Source organism: Melozone crissalis, unplaced genomic scaffold, assembly GCF_028551555.1.
Source record: "Melozone crissalis strain CALT ecotype California unplaced genomic scaffold, PUWL_Pcris_2 ptg000008l_1, whole genome shotgun sequence".
NCBI classification, from domain to species: Eukaryota; Metazoa; Chordata; class Aves; order Passeriformes; family Passerellidae; genus Melozone; species Melozone crissalis.
Window position 1 is genome coordinate 9,601,292 of NW_026535786.1, and position 15,830 is coordinate 9,617,121.

Here is a 15,830-nt window from a genome sequence, read left to right on the forward strand (position 1 = left end):
CAATATAAGCAATCAGGTTGAATATAGATTGGTTATAAAATCAAGAAATTCTTTATCGCTGCAATCATTATCAAGAAACAGGAACTGGGAAACAAAACATAGTAGTTCACTTCTGTGACTGCATCTCAGGATTTTGGTTAAAGTATATTCCTGTCTGTCAGGGCTGATCATCCCTGAAAATCATTTCTTGTAGCAGGGTAACTGGGGTGTCAAATTCCTAGATCACTCAGTGTCTGCCCTGAATGGTGCCTTTCAGAAGTAGTGACCCTGATCCTAGAGGTGGCTGTCAACACGTAGGTTTGAACTCTGTTGAGCTTCACCCAGTCATGAACTGCTTACTTTCAGCTTTCCCACACAGAGCAGTTAATAGGTTGGCACTGAAAATACCCAATCTTCACATTTGTGTGGGTATTTATTTCAGCACTTACATCTCAAGTGGTCTCTCAGGTCCCTCCAGCTCTGACTTAATGCTTTTCATGGAGGGACACTGCCAGCATCTCTTGGGTACCAGCTCCCCATCAACCTGTTTTGGTAGTCTACAGGCTGACATCATCATCACAGCAGTGTCAGAAAATTGGTCTGGTGTGATATTTGCCCTGATACTTGTTGCTTCCAAGGTCATCAGGGTCCAAGAAAACTGACAACAGTGACTCAGATTATAACCAAACACTTTTATGTTGCAAATTGTTGTCCTTCATTGGCATTCTGAAGATCACAGGTACTGGATAGAGATTCAGAATTCAAAATGAGCACCTGCTAGCATAAATGTTTGTCTGGTATGTAGGTTACTGGAGTGAGGGAATGCAAAGGTTCAGATCGATAGGAAGGGTTTTAATGACTGCTCTTGATTAAATGCAGTGGAAGTAATAAAACTTGTTCTACTTAAGTTAGGATGAAGAATTATACAGAGGTAGCGATGATTTATGAGGTTTCTATTCTCAAATTATCAGCATAGGGTGTGTGCCACTAAGTGTGGTCTACAGATATGTCACCTCAAGCTGGGATTGTATTGCATCTCTCAAGTTAAGTATCTTGATTTGTAAGAGTGATTGCAACTAACGTTGAGGAACCTCAACAGAAGGTATATTTTTTCCTGAGACAGCACCTGGTCCAGACGCATGAGAGTGTTGGGTTCTTGAAAATGCCACTACTCTTTTGGGGTTGTAAAAGACATCACATGTTCCTGTTAGTTCTTAAAGATCCTGTAGATTTGGAAAAACTCAACCATTGCAAAGGTTTTCTGCTTATTTGGCCTCTCTCTGTAGTTCAGTTGCTTGTTTCACCTCCCAAAAAGCTGGACCTTTGAACAGGTCCTCTGGTCACCCTGGAAATGACAGTGCTTCAGCAGTAGTCAGTGATTGATATGTGGGAAAGCATGGTCTGGGACCATCTGGGACCCAGTTAGTCTGGACAGGCAAGACTGCCTGTTTTTGCGTGTGTGGATGTGCCCTTTATTCAGTAGCATTGTCACTGAAACTTCACCAGTTGCCTTTCCAACAGACAGGTGATAATATCCCTGTTATCCATGGATCTCTGCTCAGTGTCTCTATAAAAATCACAGCAGCCGCTGGGGGCAAGTTTTCATCACTCCTTCCAGCTGCTGGCTTAAAAGTTTGTCTGACAAGAGGGAGTTATTCTTATAGAGGGCTCCAGCATCCTGCTTTAGGACAGCCCTCTCCTGTTGCTGATGGGATAATTCATAAAGTCGTCTCCTTCTTGGTGTAGATCAGGACTGTAGACTGCTGTTCCTGGAACTTCCTATATCTTTCTGTCCCAACGCCATCGTCCTCACGGAGTAGGATTGGAGTTGGATCTGTGTCATTTGCTGTGAGCAGTCCCCCATGAGCAGGCAACACAGAGGTGGCGTGGATCTCTGTGTCCTGTGTGTCTGGCATCCTGCATGGGCACCAGAGGCACAGGCACACTCACCATTCAGGTCAGGAACTGAGTGCTCCTCCAGGCTTCACTAGGTCATGGCTGACCCGATTATCACCCTGAGAGAACTGGGGCACATTTGCATCCCTGTCTGGCCTGTGCAGAAGTCGCAGCAGCATGAAGGAGGTGACTGAATATCTCTGCAATATATTTCCTGAGCTTCAAAACTACAGCTAAGCACTCTTCAGAGAGAACAGCAGTGCAGATTACCTAATGGATACAAATAAATTAATGTCTCGTGACAGCTAGCCTTTGAGTGAATTTATTATTGAATTACACTCTGGCTTCTTAAGAACAAGCTGAGCTGACAAGCTCTCTCACCAGTGCGGAAGAAAAAGAAAGACAATGATAAATTACCCTGATGGATAAAGGCAAAGACCTTGTCTCTTCCCAAATACCAGCAATTATATATTATTCATGTTTGGGAAGAAAAAATAATCATTACCCATATTGAAATGAGTGTTTATGATGATAAAGCAAGTAGCTAAATTAAATTTTGAATGCGCAGAATGTCTTTTCACATCATTGTGATGAACAGATAACAAGTACTCCTCTACTACTTGGTCATTCTTGTATTGATTTTGAAACCACTTACTCTTACTGTTAGCTTTGTTGTTTTTAAGCCATTCTTAGTTGTCCATCACCATAAGGAGTAGCACAAGATGCAGTGGTGTCAATAAGTTGACTATAAAGTAGGATTCCTGATATATTTGTTCTCTTTTGAGGGTTCATGAAATAGCAAGAACAGTCCTGGTCCACAGTCTTTTATGCTAAGTGTTGGCATGGTTAAAGTGCCTCAGAAAACCATGTGTAGAATTGGCACTTTTGTAAAGAGAATTTCAAATAATTCAATTTTGAAGTAACTGTGTTTTATACCCCTCCTTTTTTGAGACAGATTGTGTATATCTACTTGCTGCCAATAATATCAACCTGCTCTGATTACTTGGGCAGCTAGAAATAACCATCTGAGTTACTTGAAACATCAGAGAGCAGCATTTGTTATTAGCTGCAAGTGTAGTCCCCAATTGCCCTCAGGTCAGTAGTCTGCAGAAAAAGTTGGTTTTGATGATTTAAAATTCTGATCGAATTAACTTTGTACATTTTTTCCCATTACTGAGTGACAAGGCATCTGTAAACATGTCACTCAACCTTCCTGTGTCCCTTCTGTGTACCAGGCAGAACAGTGTACCTTACTGATCCAGGTGGAGAGGGTTACACAGCACAGTTAGAAACTCAGAGAGACAGGTATGCTGTAGGCGTTCATGTGCACTGTTTTACTGTGAATAAATAAATAAATAAATGGGGTTTAGTGTCAGAGTTAAATTGCATTGGTCCCAAGTCCAATTAAAACCCAAACTGTGAATATTGATCATGGCCAAAGAAGAGCTAAGAAAATAGCGGGGATCAAAATGTTTTTTCAGAATGTTTTGGTAGTCCTTCTGGTCACTCCTAAGTGATTTTGAAGAACATTACTATGTTTTCTTAGTATCCTTGAGGGAGTTTGCCCAGAGAAGCTGGGGCTGCCCTATCCCTGGAAGTATTCAAGGTCAGGTTGGATAGGGCTCTGAGAAATCTGATCTAGTGGTAGGTGTCCCTTCCTATGGGAGGGCATTGGAGCTGGATGGTCTTTAATGTCCCTTCCAACACAAACCATTCTCTGATTCTATGCATATATTCAAAGCATCTTCTCTTTTCTTTTCACACATATAGTCCCATTCATGGAGGGCTGTGGGTTCACCCCAGCAGATCTTTCCGAGGTTTCTTCCCAAGGAAACCAAGGTGCTCTGTCTTTTCCATGTTTTTCCATCAAGAAAAGTGTGACTTTAATACAGTGACCTAAGAAACACTTCTTTAGTTGAAGACAAAGTTAGAGGTCAAAGAACCAAAACTTACCAGGTGTAGCTTTAATCCTGATGATTTCTCCTGAGCTGGCTAGTCCAGCCCATGGCTCTGGTCCAACTCCAGGCAAATGCAGCTCCCTTCATCAGCAGGAAATTCTCTGGGTCAGATGCACCCACTGTACACAGACACCCAGAAGCAATGGGGTGGGTGGGACAGCTTGGAATGCTGCATCTAAAACTTTGTCATAGAGATAAAACAGCATCCAGTGTTCTGAGGGTGAGCACTCATGGCACAGCATGGTACCTGTATTGGTGGAAGCGAGGTCATATTTTTCCATATTTTAGAACAGGCTAACACAGCAAGTCTTCAGACCCTTTTCTTCCTAGCATTATTGTCTTCCAAAGGCATCATTCTTCTTTTGATGTTTTCTACTCATATGAACTCCTTATTAGGTACAAGTCATAGCTTTTTAAAAACTTACTGTTTTTTATTTTGGTAATTAATCCCTTCTAGAGGAATTAACAGCAAAGCATACTTTTAAAATTTACCTTTCCTATGTACAGGGCTTATTTTCTTTTCCAGTGTTTGCCCTCTGATTTTGAGTTTAGCATAACATTATTCCCATATAGTAAATAAATGCAGTACATGCAGCTACTTACATCAACTTTGTGGAATTTGTACCTGCAAGACTTAATGAAAGTAAAACTCCTGTCCATATTTATGTTCTTTTCCATGACATAGATAGTGTAACCATGAGGCAATTATATTCCTCTTTTGTAACTGTCAGTAAAAGAAATTTCGTTGGACTCAATGATCTTTGAGGTCTTGTCCAACCTTAATGATTCTGTAATTCTATAAGTCCTGTGTACAGTCATTAGAGAAATTGAGCTGCAGCTTTCTAAAAATATTTCTAAAATGTTAGATATTTATGACCAAGCACAAGGGAAGGAGTAGGATCTTCCTTGTGTGATTTGGGCATGCTTGCAAGGCCCAGTGAGGCAATTGATAGAAACAATGCACCATCCTGCACCTGGAATTAAAAGGTCTCAGGTGATACCGATGTCCCAAGGAGCTCCTGAAGTGTGCAGAAAACAGCTCATTAGGAGTTTTTTTCATGCTTGCAAGTTTTGAAGGCTTGATATTTAAGTACCTCCTAGATTACAGAGGTACTGATGTGCACTTTTGGATTTAGGAGTCCAAACTATGGTGTACGTGTTGATGCATTCTCTTGGATCTGCACATGGATATTTGATTAAATATTTATTCAGTACTTAAGTTACTGTCCTCTGAAAAAAGCTGCCATATCAGAAAGAGTCTGTCCTTTGAGTGTAGCATTTATTTGCTAAATTGGTTAAAATCTCCTATATAAAAAAGCAGTTTTATAATCCCAAATATAAAATCTATTTTATTTTATTGGACATTTTTTCCCTAATTCCTTTTGATCGTTGCTAATCTATCAGACAGCTTATATGTAGTTGAAGAACTTCCCCTATGATCATCAAAGGAGAGATAATTTTGTAATTAACCTGGAAATAATGTATTTTTCCTCGTCTTCTGCTTGGTTTTGTTTTCATGGTGCCTCAGATTCAATGAAAGGCAGTGATTTTATTTCTGTTCTTCTGCAGAGCTGAATATGTGGCCAATGCTTAAAAAATAAATACCAGATGTAAAATACTGTAATAATACAGTGCTACTAAGTTCTGCAGACATTTTTAGTGAAGACTTGACATGAATAAACTATTCATCTCTGAAAGTTATTGCAGCATAAAGTCTTTATCTCTCATAGAAATAAGAGCTATAAAATGACTTCTGAAAAATCATGAAATAAGCATAATTCAGTATTAGGTGGAAAAATTATCTTGTACCTTATGTACTACTAGACATCTGATTTGGATTGTACAGACCTAAAAAACTATGAGTGTGATTGTGTTTCTTTAATACCTTATGCAAAGCAGGAGTGTTCCTTTGGTTTTACTGGAGAAAAGGAGAGAGTCATCATCTCCTAAAGCATTAGTCAATCACATTGTGAGTAAAAGGATTCTTCATTGAAACTTTGCAGTAAAGCACAGCCCAACTTTATTATGTGTTGCATTTCCTATAAAGCTGTGTTCTAAAATACTTTCATTTAAACAGTTGGAGGCAGTTTTACAATTCCACTGATGTCATCAGCATCTTTTCCTCTGCTGAGTAGCCTTCCCATATCCCTTACCCTCCCACCTTACAGTTATAGTTCAACTGAGAAATTTTGAGGTGTAAAAATAGTGAGTCAATGAGGCATAGAGACACAAGATGTTCTGAATGGCAGGAGTGGCATCCAAGAGTGGCCAGATTGCTTGGCAGATCAGAGAGGAAGATTGTACTGTCATAAAGATAAAAGGACACACATCAAGAAGGTGAATAATTTTCAATTCCTGGGAGAAGTATTCAAAGCAATAAGGGCCTGAGTCTTTCAAGAATGGAGCCAATAGGGAATTCTTGTGAGAGCAATGATCATGGAATTTCTAAGAGTGGTAGGAGGTCCTCAAAGGATATTACATTTTCTCACCAAGCTGTCATGCAATAAATATACCTCCTTTTCCTTTTGGAGGAGCTACAACCAGCAGTCACTAATGCTGCTAAAAAAAGATGATGCCCGAGGAGATGTTAAAGAACCATCAGTTTATAAGTCTTCACAGAGCAGAATGGAGTCAGGTGCATACACTGGGAAGCCTAAGAAACTGAGCAATTGATCACAAAACCAAGTGCTTGCATGTATACTAAAAATGTCAGAGGAAGAGCATCACTGGGTTGATACTGTCAAGTTAGACCAGATCTAAAGAGACAGTAAGAATAAAATCTGTGTCTAAAGATGTTATTATAAATATTGATTAATAAGCATTTCTTTTTTGACTTCAAAAACCAACTTCATTAGCCACATCTATAAAAGTATCTGAGCATTATGTAGCTTTTTCCCCTGTCCTTCAGGCAATTTAAGTAATGGGTTTTCACTGGAGCTTTTCATTCACTTGGCTTTGCTATTTCTTTCATGGAATATCTAAATACTGTAGAAGACTTCTTGCAAAAGGTTAACAGCTAAGGACCATGCCCACATAATCATCAGCATCTCCTGATCCTTTAGAGATGAGACCTGTTTAGTACCTTCACTGAGTAGGTAAAACAACAGGGCAGGTGCAGTTTCTTGCTTCAACTTAGAATTGGCTTTCTTTTACTGATTCTGTTCAGAGCTCTTAAAAACTTTGCTCTTTGTCACCGATTCTCCCTCTCCACCGATTCTCCCTCTCCTTCCATCAGTGGCTCACAAAGCAGAGTGGCAGGATCTGTTCCAAGCCATGTCTAAGTGTCACTGCCACTTAACAGATCCCCTTATGGGATATGGTCAAATGTTAGTGCATTTAGTCCCTTTGTCACATTGACACCAGCATTCTGGTGCCTCCCTTAGTGCAAACTCCTCAGATGAGCCTAATCAGTTATTTAGAATCATAGAATATTTTTGGGTGAAGGAGACCTTTAAAGGCCATCTAGCCCCTGCCATGAGTAGGGACATCTTCAACTGTATTGGGTTGCTCAGAGCCCCATCCAACTTGGCCTTGAAAGTTTCCTGAGATGGGGCAGCCACAACCTCCCCATACAGCCTGTACTGGTGTTTTGCCATCCTTATCATAAACTGCTTCTTCCTTAAATCTAGTGTGAATCTACCTTCTTCTGGTTTAGAATCGTTGTTCCATGTCCTATTGCATCAAGTCCTGCTAAATCCAGCAGGATTGTATCCCAGCTGCCCAGCATGTGCCAAGCCCTTTCAGAAACTCACTTGTGCTGTCCATGATAGTGTGGGATTCTTTCTGCATGAGTCCTCTTCAATTTTAATTTCCTATATAAAAGTCTGCCTATTTTCTTTTTAACAAGGAGACCTTCAGAAGGATCATTTGCATTCATTTTCCTTACCTTAATTCCTTAATTCAGATGGCAGCTAAGAGCAGTACATAGGTTTTGACTTTAAGCTTTTCTTACAACTGAACTGAACTAAAAAAGTCAGACAGATTTACTCAGTTCAAGGAAAGACTGTCAGGAGGTTTTTCTCCACAGTTAAGAGGCGAGTGGGCAGGGCTGTTTTTACAGACGGTTTTTGAGGGAAATACTGCCACAAGCAATGAACTTGAACGTCTCTATGTTCTGATCTTTCCTCTTCTTCTTTTGTCCTTCATCTGCCAGCTCAGGCATTTTCTGTGTGTCCGTGTGTTTGATCGTGATGCCCTTAGCTTTTACCTGGCATTCTACCAAGTGCTCTGTCTGTCCCGGTACAAGGCTGCCCTGAGGTTGTTTGACATTAGACAGGCGCATTCAACCCAAAATGGACGAGGTACATTTTGCTTTATCCTCTCTTACTCTCAAGCAAAAAGGCCACAGCCAAGGCTAAAGACAATAGACTGTAGCACATCTGCACTTCTAGGCACTTATCAGACTGAGCAGATCACAGATGAATGCCATGAGAATGTAAAAATCCCTCTGCAAAGGGATTATCACATTACTACAATTATTCTTCTTATGTCTCTGTAAGGAGGTGATTCTTATTTTGCAGGTGCAGTAAAGAGACATAAACAGACCAGCTGACATGACTGGTGTCACACAGAAAGGCTGTAGAGATTATTTTTCATTAATAACATTCTTCCCAATGAATTATAGCTTTCAAGATTTTTGTTCTGTGGAGCTCTGTTGAAGTTTTATCCTGAGGAGAAGCATAAATCCTATATATATGCATATATATTTATATATACCAATAAAATTAAAGTGGTAAGTTCAAAAATATTTCTAATGTCAAATTAAAATATTTGTTATTAGTAACTTGGCTGAGGATGGCTAAGCAGTCATGATAACCATTTTCACACATTGAAACCTTTAAACGAGAATGAGTTATGTGGGAAGTATTTTGAGGAGCAACAGAAATTAATCAGAGTGAGATTTCCCATGTCACCTATCCTCAGTCAAAGCAAGAACATACGTTTCTTGCAGAAAAAGTGGGATTTAGGATGCATGGAATTTTCTTCTTACAATGAAAAATGCTTAACAGAAACAGTATTTTTCCCTTATTTCACAATGCCAAGCACACTGTCACCAGAAAACATCTGTGACTAAAGTGCATTAGAAGGACCAGTGTCTAGGTTGTGAGACACTGGATCAGAGTTAGTATTAAAGACAAATCTTTAATGTGCTCCCATGAGGTGAAATGGCTTTTGTGGAATTTACTTTTCTGGCTTCTGTTCTAAGGCTGGTTTGGTCTGCTTGAATTTTGTTGACAGTCTGTCAAATTTTATTTGTCTCTGAGCAATAGGAACGTAAAGGCATCAGAGTACCCCTGTCTGTTTTGCCACTGTGGCCCAGATCTTAGCAGAAAGACTTAATTTAATTTTCTTGGGAATAAAGGATAACTTCACAAAGCAACAGTGTAAAATTGTCTGATACACCATCTGGCCTCGTAAATAGCATTTTGACAATGATTTGGTCTTTCAAGCAAGTTTTTATGACAAATTAAAAAAATTAAAAGGAAAAGTCTAATTAAAGAAGAGGAGAAATGGAGACTGCTTTTCCTTGTAAAACAAGAATCTATACAGTCTTAAGTAACAGTAGTGAAGGACAAAACAAACAAAAAACCAAAAATCAGAGGCATTAGGTGGACTCTGGTAATAATTTATTGAAAAGATGAGACTCAGGCTACAAGAAATTGAATTTTGTTCAACTGCAGAAAACACTCTGAACTAGCAGGCCTGGACTGATGGAATAAATCTCTTCTATTAACGTGAGAGATAATTTTATGTAAATGTATTTGGAGACCTTCTAGCAGAGCTGAGCATCTTAGCAGTACCACTTAACTTCTTTGCAGGGTAATTGCATTTAGACCAAGGTCAGCTGAAGGAAATAGCTGACTAAATTAGCATTAACCAGGATCCTGGGGGGCTTGGGGCATTGTAGACACTCAATCTTGTCTCCATAAAGGACATGTTGACACTAGAGAAGCCAGCTGCTTCCAATGCACTGTGTTTTATTCAACTGGGGCAAATTTTATCACCCAGGGAAGTAGAAGATTTGAGACTCATCAGAGATAGTCTGGGCTTGAGTTTTCTTCCAGTTTCCATCTCTATCTCTTTTAAATGGATTCAGATTCATGCATCTTACTCCATCTTCTTTTTACTGCTGTGGGTTGGGAATGATGTCCCCTTAGTGGTAACATCTTTCCTTAAAGCATGGAAATAAAGCAGTGGTTACAGTCCTCAGGAGGGTGGGGATGCAGCTGGGTTTGCTGACAAGCTGCTTCTCTGAGAAGAGACAGCCTCCAAGTCCGTGAGCACATAAGTGTGTTAGAAGAGTTGGATGAGTGCTGGGAAGCATCATTCAGGATAGGAACTGAGTCTCCTTCCAAAGGTGGGGTGTCAAATGCATTTGCTACAGCTGCCAAGGTGAGAGGAAACTCACTGTTTGCCCACCTTGTGCTGGTGCTTGTAGAAGTAATTGTCAGTGATATGTAATGGAGCAGATGCTTGTGGATATAAAGCACATCACTAGTTTACTGAGCCAAGGGTCTAGGCCAAGCTGCTTGCACTGTTACTTAGAACTTTAAAACTGCCTGGATGTGTCTTGTGTGTAGGGCAGTAGGAGAGACACCTGCAACATGTATTTTTTCTTTACTTGCTTTGACCCCTTAGAAGAAAAAAAAAAAAACAGGTGGAAGTGTTCTTCTTGGATTCACAGAAATGTATGATCTTGTTCTTATTATTTTAAAACATTTGTAGTTGCACTGTTTACTTGAATATGTGGTACAGAACATCAGTTCTTTTGTACTCAGGTGTTAGTATTCATGAAAGAGGTTGCAGTGATTCCTTGTCTTCCATAAAATGTTCAGCTCATTTGATGAGAAACTGAGAGAAGGAAGTTTCAAACCCACTCTGGTCTCTCTGAAGCATGGAAAAGAAGATGGGGCAGAGTGGAGCAGGTCATGAAAAAAACTGGGAAACGAGAGCCTAGGTTCTGCTGTTGGCTCGGAGATGTGCTCAGACATGTTCACTTTACACAAAAATTGCACTGCAGGTGGTGACCTGTTGACTTCATTGGGGTTATTCCAAGCATTGACATTTTTCCAAGCATATTCCATGGCATCTTGATTATTTTGAGTTATGCTCTACCTGTGTGTTAGAGAGTGATGTGCATAATACTGTACTGGATTCTTGTTTTCCAGTTGTTATATATGGAAAGCTGAGTTAGAGCCCTTAATGGGAGAAGCAAAAGAAATATTAAGGATGTTATTCCCCTCATTGGTCCTATCCCAGAAAATGTTCAAGGCCAAGTTAGATGGGGCTCTGAGCAAAGCACTCTAGTGGAAGGCAGGCAGTTTGGAGCTACATGGTCTTTAATATCCCTTCTAGCCCAGACCATTGTAGAATTGTTGGATTATTAGCTCCAAACTTGGTCCAAGTCTTTTCCTACATGACTCCTAAGAAGTCAATGATGATACATCAGAGAAAACTCAGTGATATAAAAATAATTTCCAGTATCTAATTTTCTTGTGACCTATTCCAAAATTACATGTGAATATAGTCACATCTCAGATTGCAGACACATTTTGGTATCGCTGCAGTAATTTTTGATAATATTGGAGCTCTCCATTTAGATCAGCAGGAATTTTTTTAAGACTCCCTGGCAAATGGTCTGCTGTACTGTGGAACGTAAAAATTGTGCAGCTTTTATTAAATAGAAGTTATGCTTTATCTCCTTGCATTATACAATCTCAGATTTTTAGGTGGACTGTAAGAAAATAACTGGCTCTTTCCCTAATGATCTGTGTTTATGAAATAATCTTTACAAAACATTGCAGAAATCATCCTTTGCCTCAGTGAACCAGCAAAGCACCATTGCTCCGTTGAAGTGCAGCTGGGATGATTTACTCTAGCTGAGATCTGGTTCTGCACCTGGAGAAACATTGGCTTTCAATCTCTGCTCTCCAGCAGGACAGCACTTAGAAAAATTATTCATTGGGTCACGTTAGCACACTGACACTACAATTTGCTGTTGCTGCTCAGAAAAATAGTTACCTTCAGCCAAAAATTGGGTTCAGACACTCTCACAGACATGTGATGTTTTGTCTTTATGGGAAGCTTCTAAGGTAGCAATGTAGTAATGACTTAGAAGTCTGGAAACAGACTTTGGAATGAGAACCAAGAAAATTTGTCTTTGGCTTTACTGCAGGTTTTCTGACTGACCTTGGACAACTGAAAATCATTCCATGTTTTATTTCCTCTCTCTGTAAAATACCAATCTGGCTGTATTAATCAGTGTTTGTAAAGGTCCTTGAAATCCTTAGATAAAAGAGCATATTACAGATCACAGAGTAGTTGGAATAGATGTAGCCTATAAAATGGTGCAATCTACCAAACTTGGGAAGAAAAAGAGGGGAAGAAAAAACCCATCCTATTAGTGTGCTCAGCTCCACAGGCAAATTGCAAGGAAGCTTTCTAAACCCAGCAAATTTTCTGTCATGGTTTTCCCAAATGGGAAAGAAATGAGCTGCCAAGCCTTGGTCAGGATCTTCTGGGGCTTTTGTGCCTTAAAGATGTCCATGTACTGCATGGTAATTTTCAGGTCTCTTTGATTTAAAAATACACCGTGCTTTTAATTAGGGCAATACTGTTAAGACACTACTGACTGTTAGGAAAAGGTTCATCACTCAGAGGCTGGTTGGGCACTGGAAGAGGCTCCTGATGGAGTGTTGTGACACCAAGCCTGCCAGAGTTGCAGACGTGTTTGGACAACACTTTCAGGAACGTGGTATGATTTGAGGGCTGTTCTGTGGAGGGCCAGGAGCTGGGCTCAGTAATCCTTGTGAGTACCTTCCATCTCAGGAGATTCTGTGATTCTGTGAAATTCCAGTGTGATGTTGTAAATCCTACAGAAATTTATACTTAAGGATATGCTGCAGCAGTTGCTTTCATATAATAGGGCAATTGTAAACCTCACTTTGATTATCCAAGGTTTTTACACAATGCCTGAGAAAGCCTTCAAGGGCAGCATCCCACCATCAAAACACATGGTATGACCTCCAGCTTTACAGGTTATAAAGGCCTTGGCTTTCTAATCCATAGGAATTCCTAGCCACATCAACAGAGAAAGAAACTGCATTTGTCCAAAAGACTTACTATTTCTTATTATTTTTCTCTTTCTTGCAGACATGCATGTGTGATTCGAGGCCAGGTGATGACAGCAGATGGGACCCCTTTAGTTGGAGTGAACATCAGCTTTGTCAACAATCCTCTGTTTGGATACACAATCAGCAGACAAGATGGCAGGTAGGATGTCTGTATGGGATTTACAGTGTTCAGGCAGCAGTAACAGCATTATTGCCATGACCACTAAAGAGAAACTTTTTCCAAGAGCACATTTATTATTCATGCCTTTTGAAGATGTTGGTGCATTAATGTTGGTTGTTTTGGGGCTGCATCTGGCTGGTGACTGATCCCCAGTTCTGTTCCTTGCTCTTCAGTTCCAGAGCCAGTCTTGTTCAACGTATTTATCAGTGGCCTGGATGCAGGAGTTGAATGCACCATTAGCAGGATGCTGATGGTACCAAACTGGGAGGTGGTCTTGATGCTCCTGAGGGACAAGAGACCTTGCAGAGGGATCTAGGTACATTGGAGCATTGGGCTGTGATGAATGGGATGGATTTTAAAAAGTCAAAATGCTGGATTTTCTGCACCTGGAACAAAGTAACACCAGGCACAAGTATAAACTGAGACAGGAGTGGCTGGAGAACAACCTGCATGCAGGGATCTGAGGGTGCTGGCCAGCAACAGCTGAACAGAAGCTGTTAGAGCTGTGTGTCTTGCAGCCAAGAGGGCAAACCCCAACCTGTGGTGTATCAAACACAGCATGACCAGCCAGTCAAAAAGATGGTTGTCCTTCTGTATCCAGTGTTGGTGTGGCCTCAACCAGAGCCCTGCATGCAGTTCTGGGCCCCATAATTTAAGAAAAGTGTTCAGGTCCCTTAATGTGTCCAGAGGAGGGCAAGAAAGTGATGAGAAGGCTGGAAGGAATATCCTGTGAGCAGCATCTGAGGACTCTGAGTTTTTCTAGTTCAGAGAAAAGGAGACTTGAAGGGTGTCCCCATTGCTTCCTAAGGAGCAGGTGTGGAGAGGGAAGTACTGAGCTCACCTCCTTGGTATCCACTGATAGGACTCATGGGAATGGTTCAAAACCGGGAGAGATTTAGACTGGACATGAAGAAACATTTTTTAACTGAGAGGGTGCTTAAACACTGAAGCAGGCTTCCAGTTAAGCAAACTTCCCTGTTCAACTATCCAGAAGCCACTCACACCACCTGAGCTGGGACAGAGGTCCCTTTGCAGCCACACTCCACACTCACACAGTCACACTGGGGTTCTTCACCCACTAGACCTCAGGTGTCCCATAGCAGTGTCTTGTGTCCAGATCCCTAAAACAATTTAATCTTGGTACAATAACTAAATAACAAAAGAGCTCAAGCTGCTGCCTGCAAGGAGGGACCCTGGACCAAGGAAACCCTAGACTTTTATCCCTCACAGTCTAAGCCTGGGAAAGTCTGGAGTTGTCAGCTACAGTCTAAGCCTGGGAAAGTCTGGAGTTGTCAGCTCCTGTCGTCTCTCCTTGTGGCTACTTGGCAGTTCCCTGCCTCTTGCCTCAGGCTTTGGCTTGGCCTCCTGCCCCCCAAGGAGCTCAGCTGCAGCTCACACTGTAGATGCACACCAGGCTACCAGCACCATGTGTAATCTCAGCATTCCTAGAGGCATTCAATGTCCTAAGCATGTCAGTGTTTTAAGAGGCATTTGGACAATGCCCTTAATAACGTGGTTTAATTTTATCAGCCCTGAACTTGTAAGGCAGCTCAATTTGATGATCCTTGTAGTTCCCTAACAAATTAATAGCCTCTTCTCTTCTCTTCTCTTCTCTTCTCTTCTCTTCTCTTCTCTTCTCTTCTCTTCTCTTCTCTTCTCTTCTCTTCTCTTCTCTTCTCTTCTCTTCTCTCCTCTTCTCTCCTCTCCCCTCCCCTCCCCTTCTCTTCCCTTCCCTTCCCTTCCCTTCCCTTCCCTTCCCTTCCCTTCCCTTCCCTTCCCTTCTCTCTTCTCTTCTCTTCTCTTCTCTTCTCTTCTCTTCTCTTCTCTTCTCTTCTCTTCTCTTCTCTTCTCTTCTCTTCTCTTCTCTCCCTTCCCCCTTTCTCCTTCCCCCTTCCCCCTTCCCCCTTCCCTTCCCATTATTTATTACTATTAATTTAGTGATATCACCTAGAATCTTTAGCCAGCAATTTGGTAATGCAGTGCCCATGCATAGAAAAAGATGTCTCCTGCTCCCAGCAGATGTATTCTTGTTAATTCATGTTGAAATTATTAGGAAGTCATTAAGATTACAGTTGTGTTAGAGGCAGAATCTGAGCAATCATGCTCAACCAAAACAAAAGCAGTGCAAATTGGGAATGTCTTTCATCTTATCTTTTGTTTGTCAGTGCTAATTGGCTCCCTTTCTTTTAAGAACAAAAACGTAACAGAAGGGCTTCCAGCTGCATATGCTCTACATATTGACTACTAACCACTAGCACTTAGGAGAGGATTTATGGGTTTTAGCACCTCTGTAATCCCCAAGTTTCATTTGAGTTGGCCAGAGAAACAGATAGAATTGTAATGAAAAAGAAGAACATGTGCTAGCAAGAATTGTAATGAAAAAGAAGAACATGTGCTAGCAACATGTGCTTGATGCTGTCCGGTTCACACTCAGGGATGTTCACACCTACTGTAACACTGGTGGGGACTGGGAGGCTTTCCAAGTGATGCTCCAACCCTTCAATGATATGACAATAAAATGCAGATGATAAAGAGACATTCCAGAAAGAGGACACCCTTGGAGCTGGAGTCTTCTTATTGCCACTGGCTTAGGCATTACTGCAAAAAGGAGAAAACTTGAACATTTGTGCTTAAAGGTATCTCTGGCAACCTTACTGAATCTACTTTGTGGGAAAGTAGGATCCAAACCACACTCTCATGATC

At 40.9% G+C, this 15,830-nt stretch overlaps 1 protein-coding gene across 5 annotated transcripts in view; it reads left to right on the forward strand.

The window, feature by feature from the left end:
• The window catches only part of TENM4 (teneurin transmembrane protein 4), a 590,588-nt gene that overhangs the window by 496,738 nt on the left and 78,020 nt on the right, over positions 1 to 15,830 (forward strand). For all 5 annotated transcript variants that reach the window (XM_054270092.1, XM_054270093.1, XM_054270094.1 and 2 more), the window contains one exon: positions 12,987 to 13,106. In XM_054270092.1, the coding sequence (XP_054126067.1) occupies positions 12,987 to 13,106 (120 nt within the window). The remainder of the gene's footprint in view (positions 1 to 12,986; positions 13,107 to 15,830) is intronic.